The 12,102-nt window shown below is 35.7% G+C and overlaps 1 protein-coding gene across 7 annotated transcripts in view; it reads left to right on the top strand.

The window, feature by feature from the left end:
- Positions 1–12,102, top strand: part of DLG2 (discs large MAGUK scaffold protein 2) — an 839,012-nt gene that overhangs the window by 804,614 nt on the left and 22,296 nt on the right. For 5 of the 7 annotated variants that reach the window (XM_054576362.1, XM_054576359.1, XM_054576357.1 and 2 more), the window contains one exon: positions 6,981–7,026. In XM_054576362.1, coding sequence (XP_054432337.1) covers positions 6,981–7,026 — 46 coding nt within the window. Of the gene's footprint in view, positions 1–6,057; positions 6,158–6,980; positions 7,027–12,102 lie in introns of all 7 variants that reach the window. The other 2 variants (XM_054576358.1, XM_054576356.1) reach the window with 1 other exon arrangement.

The following is a 12,102-nucleotide window of genomic DNA, read 5'->3' as shown; positions in this document are numbered from 1 at the left end:
TAAACTTTTTAAGCAAATCGGAAGTTTATATTAGATGCTTCTAATTACTATTTACATAAGATTATCCCTCTCCTTCCCCTATTTCCCATTTATACCTCACCGTTCTCTCACAATGACAGCCCTGTTTCTCGGCAACATCCTTGTATTTTCTCATTTGCTCATTACTCACACACCAATTGATTTCAGAATTCAACTAGTAATAAACCAGGTAGATAAAGTTTAAGATTTGTTTGCAATTCTGTCTTTAGAATATATTCTGAGAGTAAATAGTCAGAGTTCTTCCCATGTTTTTTTTTTTTTTTGAAGCAAAGTCAATGTGTCAGATCATTTCAACTATAAATATTTCAACATGACATGACCACAATGCCATTATCACACATTAATAATTAACTGTTACTGGATTACCAAATATCCAGTCTTTTTTTTCAGGTCCCAAATTGACTCCTAAATATCATAAATGCTTTTTTGTTGCTTTGTTTTGTTTTATAATTTGTTTGAGCCAGAAATGAAGTCTATTGCAGTAGGTTGATCTATCTTAAGTCTCTTCTGATCTATACATTTTCTCTCCATTTTTTTATTGTTTTCTTTAATTTTTATATTTAAGAAACCAGGCCATTTGTCTTGTGGAGTTTGCTGCAGATTTTCTTTATAGTATAATTTACTATGTTTCTCGATCTTCTTTATTTCTGTTAATTATTAGTTACATCTAAAGTTTTGATTAGAAGCAGATTCATTGCGAAGAGAAATATTTGTTGTTTTCTTTTTTCTTTTTGTGTACAAGTAGAGGTTTAGATGACTACTCTATAGTAATATTTTGTTCTCCCATCAAGTAGCATATATTATCTGATTGTCTTTTTGTGTGTGTAATATTACCAGCTCTTGATGCTCAATGCCTAGATCCATTAATTCTTAAGATGAAAAAGAAACCCTTTTTGAATTGGACAGTGTTACAGACACTACACATGTATATACACACATTTGTAGAGACACATTTCTTGGAACAGATATATCACAAGCCAGTTCTTGTTTTTCCCTTAATCTTTTTGTCTTGTTTATACTTGTTCTTGAACTTCTCTTACTTTAAAATTCTCCTTTTTCTGTATAAAACAAGATATGTATAACATAAAGCAGTGTCCCAAATTCATAGTAACAATTTGCCAGAGGGAACAATTATTTTAGATGAGAGGAGAGAAGAATGAATTAAGAGGAAAGAAGTATTTATAAAAGATAAGAAGGCTACAAAATAAAGTGTATCTGAGCTCAATATAAATTTAAATGTAAATTGTGCCCAGAGACCATTCATATCATAAAGGTGACATTTCAGAACTATGACACATTGGCAACTTGAAAAATTAGAACAGGAAGATGAGAAGAAATCTGAAACATACCAATAGTTACAAAGTTTTCTGGATGGGAAGGATAAAAAAAATGTCAAGATTCACTCAAATGTCTTAAGAACATGGGATTCAAGTGGGAGAAGTAGAATATGAGTTTTTTTGTTTTGTTTCCTTTTGTTCTTTGTGAGTGTGTATTTTATCTTAAGCCAGTTCACCAATGCCATTACATCTTTGGGTCAGGCCCAGCAATTGTAAGCCATTTGACACAATTTTCAACCGGCACGCCGCCGCAAGAGGCACACTGACACGCTACAAGAAATGTTTACACATGCAATACCTGACTATTTAGTCAGGAGCACTGACTTCTTTTTCCCTCCGGTTGTCAAATAAAAAAATGACAACAGCCAATACAACAGTAGCTGTTCCATGTGAGTAAATCAAAGTTATTACCATTTTTTGGTCATATTGGCAAAAAAAACAGTGTATTTTTTGGTGTGCCACAGAATTTTAGTAATTAGTTTATGTGTGCCATGAGGTGAAAAAGGTTGAAAATTGCTAACCTAACAATTCAGAAACTTCTGGATGACAGTGATAATATACTGACTCTTGGCATGGGTGCTAATGTCTGTCACAACATGAAAGGTATTCATTTAATGGAGATCCAACAGAATTAGATAAACAAGGCATGTGTATCTGGTTGATTGCAAGGGTTGGGGAAGATGGTTTCCTTTAATTCAATTAAAGATAAAAAATATTTACACCAAATAAAATTGAAAACATGCTGTACGTGTTTTCCTTTCATCCCACAGTATGGAGTTTGGGAGAGGGGATTTTTTAAATGGCCTTATTGAGATATAATTCATACAGTATACAATTCACCCACTTAAAGTGTGCAATGTATTGATTTTAGTATCACCACAACCTAATTTTCAAACACGTTTATGTTCCCTAAAACTAACACCATAGTTGTCGCTTCCCACTGCCTGAATCCCCTGCCCTCAGCCCTGTTCTTAGCCTATCCCATTGAAATACTTTTTATTTTACTTTTTTATATTATGATAAGAATACAAACAAAAGGATAGAGCTCAAAAACATAAATGGGTTTCCAAAAATTGTAGCAGGGTAACCCACAAAAATATTATTGAAGCCAATAGCATCTGATGGCTTAAAAAAATAATTACCCCCAGCAGTGAAGCTGCAGGAATAGTGACAGATTATAGTGTCACTTGAGAGAGTCAAATGCTAATAATTTTAAATATAAACTGGAAACGGGCTCTGGTTATGGAAACTTGTCTTGCTCATGAGAACAGCAATATTTGTATCCAGAAATATTTGCAAATTCAGATCTTGCCTTCGCTGTTCACCAAAGGTGTGACTGCGGGCAAATAACAAGTTTGTAAACTTCAGTTTCCTCATCTGTAAAATGCAAATAATAAAGATACCAACCTCGCAAAGTTGGTATGGAAGTTAGCATATGTACAGTTTTAGAAACAGCCCTGGTACATAATAATTGCTCAATAACATTAGTTGTTGTTTCATTACTTCTGTTCATAAGAACTCAATAATTCATCTCCAATTCCAAAATGGAATTTTTAGATATGCCAACTGGCCACTTGCCACATGAGATTAGTATTTTTAAGATCTCTTTTCTGAGGAGTTTCCTGCCCTGAAAGCAATGGCTGGGGATTTAAAATACTGTAAAGTAGAGAGGGGAGACAAATGACTTTGATCAAGTGGGATTAATAGAGCTGTAAACCAGACGTCAGTGCTTTAGAGCCATGTGTTCTATAAATAGTAAAAGTGCCAGTTTATTATTCTCACCTAACACTGGTATAATAGATTTTCCTTTTCTAAATCAGGAGAAAACTTAACAGAAACAAAAGAGCTTATATAATGGTATTAAACTCATCCAATAAAAAATAGAGTAGCGTTAGAGCACCATAAACCACACATAAACTCTTACAGTTGAAATGTTTAACTAAGACCCTAACTGCGTGACTTTTGAACCAGTGAGTGTGAACTAAAGTTGTGATTTGGTCTTGTGTCCATAAATGTAACCACCAATTATTCATTACCTTTTCTTTAACTCCAATACCAAGTGGCTTTGGGTATTGTTAGATGATTTTATTTTTTGAGGAATTATTATATATTTTCTGTTCTCTTACAAATGCAGTGTTAAATATTATGTCCCAATCAGATGACTCATGATACACAGCATTTTCATACTTGGGAAATGTTAACACGTTACAGTCTCTGCTTTGAAAAGATAAAAGACTTAATCACAAGCAACACATTTTCATTTTCCTTTGACCCTGTGAGACAGTTTAGATATGTCCTTTGCACGTGGCCCCATTTTGTCTCTCGAAGGCCTCCACGTTGTCCATCTGTGTCCACACTTTAACCCCAGGCTTTACTCATCTTGGCATTGTTTTGTATTTGCATGAAATTTTGTAAATTTTTTTTGCATGACAAGCCATCTGTAATGTTGAAGTTAAATGTCTAACATCTTGCAATGTCACGTGTCATTAATTCTTACATGATATTTTTTTCTTTCATTTTCAGTTACTGAAGTTTAAATATGCTTGAAATGTAAAAGTGGCATGAAACTGGAGTGATGCAAGAATATTTAATGTTCCTTTAAGAGTGTTCCATTAAATGTCTTGCAGACATTTTTTAAGTGAAAAAATTGGGGTGGTTCTCAGCCTTGTCTTTGGACACCAATTCTCAATTAAAAGTTATAATAAAACTCTAATGAACATAAGTGCTGTCAGCAGAGTAATAAATTCTGAAGTGATACTTCTTTTTCCCCCTGGGAATGTGTTTCTAGTTCTTAAATATCTCCCGTAATTTCAAAAAAAATTATTAAATATTTGATTTAATGTTTTTCTTAAAGCCTACTTTAATGAGACATAAAATTAAGTTCCCCTGACTTTGGTGAAAGTTTCTAGTAACTGAAAGAGTAAGGAATCAGTAAGTTACAGCACCAACATTTCAGTGCTGTGATGGTTCCTAAACAAACACGATGACCAAAGAGAGTGTTGATTTAGGAGTGCACGAATACGCAAAGAAAATAGGTTATTTACACTATCTTCTCAAGCTTCAAATCTGTAAGGGCCCATAACTGATGCAGATATATGTGCCAAAATACAAACATACAAACTAGTGCTTTTCTTCCAAGCAGTCTCCTTGCTGGCTCGACATTGATTCCTACCAGGTGCCATTGATGAAGCTGTCTTAGAATACCCCTTGTCGAATTACCTTCAGAGTCTATTACATTCATTGCAATACCTATGTGGTAACATATCTTGTTCCTGAGAGGTTAACCCTCAGAGCCAAATCAGTTAAACACGGATGAAAATGGAACTGGCAAAACATATTTTTTAAATGACGAGTGAACATGAAATTACTAAGACTTGCATGATTTATAGCATATAAAATGACTGTGAACACATTTCCCAAAGAAGAACTCCAGAAAGCATTTACATAACAACAACAGTGAGAATAAATGAAAACCTTTCAAGGGGTCTTCTAGGCATGCATCTTATATTCACTTGAATGAATAAATTCTAATATATGCATTATATCATGTATATATGTATTATTTTAAATCTAGCTTCATTTAAGCTAATGAAGTGGTTTACACTTTTAAGGACAATCCTTCCATGATTTTTTTAATCATATCACAGTATAATTAGCTGTTATATCTCTGTTCCTTGAGTGAATATTAAGATAATGCCTCTTTAGCAACAATTGCAACAGATTGTGTCACTGGCCAGCTCTGTGATATTGACTCAACCTCTCTGTGCCTCTGGTCCCTTGTCTACAAATGAAGGGTTGAGGCTTAATTATCTTTCAAATCACTTATGAATGAAAATATTATACTATCATTATTTATCTGTGTGTGAAACAGCTATAATTATCATGTATCATAAATACATACTTTTCTGTGTAGTTTTAATTAAATCTAAGTTTAAGTAACTCAAATTCAAGTAATTTAAAATGACATCTAGACCCTGATATATCTAGTGTCCTAGTAAAACCTTTTCTACCTGATGATAATAATGATGATAAAGATGACATTTGTATAGCACTTTACGTTTCAACTGCCACAGCTTAAGAGCCTCTATCATTTTCTTCATGTAGATGAAGATACTGATGTTCAGAGAGACTCAGTTACTTGGCTAAGGTGATTAACTAGCAATCCATGGACTCTAGGACATACTCAGAGAGAGACTCTATCAGGGGTGTCCAACCTTTTGGCATCTCTGGGCCACACTGGAAGACAAAGAGTTGTCTTGGGTCACACATTAAATGCACAAACACTAACGAAAACTGGTGAGCAAAGAAAAGGTTTTAAATACATTTATGATTTTGTGTTAAGCTGCATTCGTAGCCATCCTGGGCCACATGCAGCCCGTGGCCCGAGAGTTGGACACCCCTGCTAGGTCATCTGCTTCCAGTTCAATATTCTTTTTCTCTATCATCATTTATCTACAATCAGTTTTTTAATTCAGATACAATTTTTCCAAGGTGTCATCATTGAGAATTTGCACTCTTTGAAATTAAATCCTGCCTCGAGGGACCCTCTGGCACCTCTTTAAACTATCCACTTGCGTCACTACAGCTCTCTCTGCTTTTACAAACTAGTTGTTTTGTCAGCATGAGTGTGACAACAATTAGACGTCCCCTGTTTTTGCCCCATGCCTTTTCTCCTTCACAGTCATTCAATGACAAGCGTAAAAAGAGCTTCATCTTTTCACGAAAATTCCCATTCTACAAGAACAAGGAGCAGAGTGAGCAGGAAACCAGTGATCCTGAACGTAAGTAGATTTTCAAAGAGAATGTCACATGCAACACAAGAGAAACGATCCTTCACTGCAACACGCATGACGTAGGCTCCCCCACGCCACACGCGCAGGCAAACAAACACGGCAGGCAGGCAGGTCAGGGCTTACTACTGTGACCAGTGTTTGGCTGCAGTCTGGATCCTTCCCTTGGTGTGGCTCTCCTGTGCAGAAGGCATTGGAGAAGGACTTGAGGAAGCTGGGACTTTGCTTCCAAAGGGCATTTATCTGTGACCAGGACTGGGTCTAGTTTGCCTTTTCTATCTCGCAACTCTCTGGGGCTTGAGACAAATTCTATTCTGGACAGAAATATTGGATTCCATTGCTACATATACTTTTTGGAATGCCAGCTAATTGGACGTGATTTAATTCCCTATATTGATAACTAACATTTGTTCACTCTTTCACAGCCAACAAATATTAAGCTCGTACTGAGCAGTGAGCTTGTATTGGTGGATACTAAATCTAAGAGCTGGCCATGGAACTTGGAGTGAACCGTTGCTCTAAGTTCTACATTTCTGTGGCAATGTGGACTACGGGCAAAAATGGCAGCTGCTGAATCTTTCTCTTCCTTGTAACAATCTTCTGCTGAACCTTTCGAGCTACTTTACAAATTCTTGAATCTCAGCCCAGGGAGTTTGGGGTGAAAGCTGTTTCAAAATAAGAGAGATTAGGATCCAGATTGCTTAGGCAACCCGGTCTGTCATGGTAGTATTCATTTCAACTCCACTGACTTCTTCCTTCCTCTTCCGCGGCTGTTCTTCCTCTCTCATTGCTCTCTCTGGGGACTTCCATGCAGGACATCCCCGGATTAGGTGACGACGGTTATGGAACAAAGACTCTGAGTAAGTTCCCAGGAATGGTCACTGTAACTTTTCTTTTCTTTTCCCTTCCTTTTGAGTTTGGCTTTTGTTCCTTTTCTTGAGGGCCTTCCACTCCTAGCATGCACAAGATACGAGTTTTATTTGTTACCTAGCTGTGAATGCTCCTACAAAGTAACTTTCAACCGTTTTGTTCTGCATGTCAGCATTTAAAAGCCAAGTGTGTCAGGCACTGTAACTTCTGTTGCGAATCACACCTTCCCTTTCTAACCGTGTGATATGACCAACATGGTCCTGATGCCAACTACTGGCATCACTTGCTCTGCAGCCTAATACCTCCCCAAGAGCAAGGAGCCATGTTGAATGAAAGGGCAAAGCTGAATGTTCTAGAACAAGAAAGCAGAAATGTACTGTATGTCCTTTCTCATGCCCTTTTCACCCAGACTTTGCCAAATTTCATAATTGGGTTGCACTTTGCTGTTAATAAAGGAGCTATTTTATAGACAAAAGGAACATGCATTCTCAAAATGTAAATATTAAACTATTTGATCTTCCATGACTAATTCTTTGTTATTAACTTTGATTGATTTTTTTTTCCCTGACTTGCAGTGGTCCTGCTTGAAACGTTTGTATGATAAAGTTTTAGATATGTGTTAACGTGTTGTTCTATTAGTGATGTATTAGCTGCATTACATCATCAGGTCTTCATTTTATAGTGGGAAATGAAATATATTAAACTTTAAATCTTCTAGTTATTAATGCCTTTAGTCTGTGTCTCATTGCACTGAGCAATAAAAAATAATTTTGTATATTAATATACTATGCTATGATTTTTCTTTCTTTAATACTAACTCTACTGTGTAGGAACCAGTAAAATAAGAAGAGAGTTTTGAGTCTTTTGCAACTGTATCACATGTTCAATTTTTGTTTATTTTGTTTTAATTTAACAGCTATGGGAAATATTTTTAGAAGCTGTTCATTTCATTCCTACAAAACAAAATAGCATTGAGCTGAGCTTTGTTTTCATGAGCTGTTTATATAATCTTGCAAAATGATACCCTTCATCCTTCAAATTGTTACTTTGCACTTTTTTTAGCTTCATGTATATAGAAAACAAAAGCTGATCAAGAGTTAACTGCTAATCTCCTTAAAGATGAAAACTTTATCTTTGAGTCTCTATATGGAACACATCATGAAATTTTTCTTGAATTAGTGGCTTAAGTTCATATATTACTCTTAACATTATCTCGATACCATCAAGTACCACCAGAGTTTCTACACTTTCAGTTGAGGGGGGAGAGGGAAGCATTTTAATGTATTGCTAACAAATGAACACCACTAAAAAGTAGTTGCAATCAGAGTGTCAAAAATATGAGTGATGCCCTTTTAAATCTAGAATGTACAAGTGTTTTCTTACTCTTCAAGAAATTGAATGAATTTCACTAGGTAACATTATTTGCCAATTAATGGTATTGTTAGACATAATTTGAACTTTGACTGAAACACATTTTTAATTTTTTTACCTACAAAAATTCTATGATACAATATCTGGATGGGAGGCGAGATTGTTTGTTAAATAAAATGCTGCGTGATCTTAAATGTCTCCCCAGATAGTGTAGCTTTATTCTAAATTATCTTAGAAGTAAAAATCAAAAGCAAACAAAAAACCCTGGCCTTCCCAATTCAAAGTACTTAAAATAATAATGTATTTTAAGATAAACCATTGCTGGGTGTATGCCTTGACTTTTTTTCAGTAACAGAAAACAAATTTGCACTGACTCACCCCTAGTCCTTTCCCTGGTGCCCCTCTGCATTGGTAAAACGTGTGCCTGAATTAGCGATGCCATCCTGGTCACACACCAGTAGAAAGAGAAATGATTCGTGTGAATGTAACCCACGCTTTGGGTTTCATTTGCGTCGTGCTCAAACTAGTCCACCCCAGATGTGTTAAATAACTCAGTTGTAGGAATATTTTCACAATGATTATATATTTACTAAGCCATCACATTGTACACTATAAAGGTATTACAATTTTGTCAGTTATTCCTCATTAAAGCTAAATAAAACTAATCCATTTGATTGACAAAAATCTATAATATCAAATACATTTTAATGCACATTTTTACTGTTAGAGAATAATATATTCTTACCCTTTTTCTAAAAGTATGCAATAGTTGTCACTTTTTAAAAAGCTAATGTTATTGCTAATAAGCTTCAGAAATCATATAATCACATATTCATTTAATTAACCTGATATACAAAGAAGTCAATAAGTTGATTAACTTATCTTCTATAATTTAATACATAGTGCAGATGAAAGGATATGATTTGGGAAATAAAAGCTCCAATTCTGGCATATACATCCCTGTTATGTGAGCTGAACTGTGATTTTGGTTAAAAAAATATGAAATATCACTGTACAAGCAAGTCATTCAACATGAATTAAAAATACGTTTCATGCCAGAACCAGCCTGGTTTCAGATCACTTATCTCCTCCCTGTTTTATTCTCCCAGAACCTAATAACTATCCAAAGAAAAATCTTAAAATAAAAACAAGGAAATATCGCACTAAATCATAATACATTTTTCAGTGACTCATTTCTTCCTCCAAGACTTTCCATTCGCTCACTGAAACAGGGAACATCTCCAGCAATCCCTTTTCATCCTGAGAATTCGTTTAGGAAATACTTAGATAGAAATAAAATTCAAGGGATTCTAGGGATCAAAAAATTCAAGGGATTCCAGGGATCAACTGGCAATTTGAAATGCAGTATTCCTGCAAAATTCCTAAAGACTACACTGAGAAACAAAAAGCCTGCAAGAAAACTGCCAGTTAAGAAGTCCCTGAATTTTGCGTCACTACATCTTGCTGAGACACACACTGACCTGAGTAACACAAATCTGGACAATCAGACCTGTTAGAATAGGTCTAATATTTATAAAAAGAAAAGTGTGTAGATGGACATCATACATTTTTTGTAATTAAAGATACTTTTTCTAAAAAGAAGATGCAGCAATCAAGTAGTAGCTTCCTGTAAAATGGAGATAAAGTTTTCATCTTTCTTATCTGCATTTTCTTAATGCCGTCTCCTCTGCAGCCTTTTACTTGCCTTTTGCTCACATTTCTAGTAGCCTTGCATGAGTGTATTCCTTTAAGTTCTGGCTGCTCGCCAATGCTTGGTATCTCTTTAATTTGCTGTGCTGTTCTTGCAGAACATGTTTCTTCTAATGCCAGCGATAGCGAAAGTAGCTACCGTAAGTTATTGCTTTGGTTTGTGGTTCTTTCCTTTGCAATTGCCTCATTGCCTGTGGTGGTCATTTCAGACTTTTGCTGTTGTTTTTCAATTGCTGGCCTTTATCATCTTCATCCAAAGCAAATGGCTTGAAATGAAATAATCATTTGATGTGAAAAGATACAAAAGACACTAGGGCCATCGGTGGGCTGGTGGTTTACACAAGCAGTTCCAACCTCAGTTGGCTGGCCTATGAGGCGATTCTCTCCTAGAGAAGGTGGTGGGGGGCGGGGGGTTCAGCCTGGTGGATTTTGACATTCTGCTGTCCCTCCACAAAAAAATAATTTAGATTCCCTGTAGGAGGGTTGAAAAGTCATGGTTTTATTTTCCTTCTAATTTTGCCTTTTCTGTTCCTGGCTCCCCTTTACAAGAGAAATCTTTATAAATGATGGCGTTCCTTTTAAATGAAGCATGAACCTTTTATATCCCTTCTCTTCTTGATTAATTCTATGACATATCTAACTTAATATTTTTGATGGTTGGGAAGTGATGAAAAAGTTTCATCCTTTAATGTTGAAGGAACTCACATTTTTTTTTAAGTGAACAAATCTTGGATCAGAAAGCTTAACTGAAAAGGTAGGTAACTACTTAAAAATTATTTCTGGCGTTTGTTTGGTCACCTCAAGCCATTTGCTTAGTGTATAAAAATATTCACCAAGCACATCCTTTTGACTTGTTCTTGTGGTTTCTTACCACCTACACACTGGGTTTGTGTGACTAACACAGGTGCATATTATTAACTGGGATTTTTACAATTTCTATAATACCTATTGTACTGCTTACTAAAATGGGTTACTCAGAACGCAGTTGCTGAGGATATTAGAAAAGTGCATATGACCCACAGCTACCAAAACAGAAATTGGTTGGGCTTATTTCCCTTTAATATTGTATTAATTGAAAACTGGAAGAGCTTTTGGCTGGTTGGTTCTGTTTTTCTCATTACAGCATGGTACTTTACAAAACCATGTCTTTTTTTAAGGTAGAGTGCCACAAAGGGTTCTTAGAATATGGCAAATTTCATTGAATTTTGAGAAAGGCTTTGGAGAATCGGATTGGTGGCAAACAGAAAAAAGCACAAAAGAGGGAAGGTGAGAGAAGGAGGTCAGGCCCAGGGGAGGAAGATGAAACTCACCACAGAATAAAATAAAAGCTATTGTGACGAGATGCCTTTGATCCACCAAATTCTAGAACCACCTAATTTTCTTCCTCAACAGAATGAGAAGTCTTATGAAGGAAGGAATCAAAGAGTTCTCATCCTCAATTTGGTCCTTACCATTTTTATATTCTTCCAATGATTCAGACTGAGAGAAACATTCGCCTCCCCCTGCTCCTCATTTGATTTTAAAACAAAGAATCCAGGCCAAGAAGAAGTGACCTTCCCAACACCTAAGGCCCTTCAATTTAGAATAAGGAAATACATCACTTATTTGTCAAAGTTTCATGGTTCTACGTTTTTTCCTTCTTTTTTTTACTTTTTTCTTTTATTTTTTAATTTAATTTTTATTGTATTTTTTTCCATTACCATTTAATCTCCTTATACCACCCCCCACAATCCCCACACTGTTGTCCATGCCCATGAGCCCTTTTTCCTTTTTGCTCAGTCCCTCTTCCCTTTCACCTCCCCCCACCCACTAGCCATCAGCCTGCTCTCCCTCTATGAGTCTGTCTCTATTTTGCTTGTTAGTCCAGTTTGTTCATTAGATTTCACATACGAGTGAAATCATACGCTATTTCTTTCTCTGACTTGCTGTTACACTTAGCATAATGTTCTCCAGGTCCATCCACACTGTGGCAAAGGGTAAAATTT

The sequence above is a fragment of the Pteronotus mesoamericanus genome, unplaced genomic scaffold (genome assembly GCF_021234165.1).
Source record: "Pteronotus mesoamericanus isolate MK-2021 breed Mesoamerican mustached bat unplaced genomic scaffold, CSHL_Meso_final contig_33, whole genome shotgun sequence".
Lineage (NCBI taxonomy): Eukaryota > Metazoa > Chordata > Mammalia > Chiroptera > Mormoopidae > Pteronotus > Pteronotus mesoamericanus.
The sequence above is the reverse complement of the archived record's forward strand: the minus strand, read 5'-3'. Positions and strand labels throughout refer to the sequence as shown.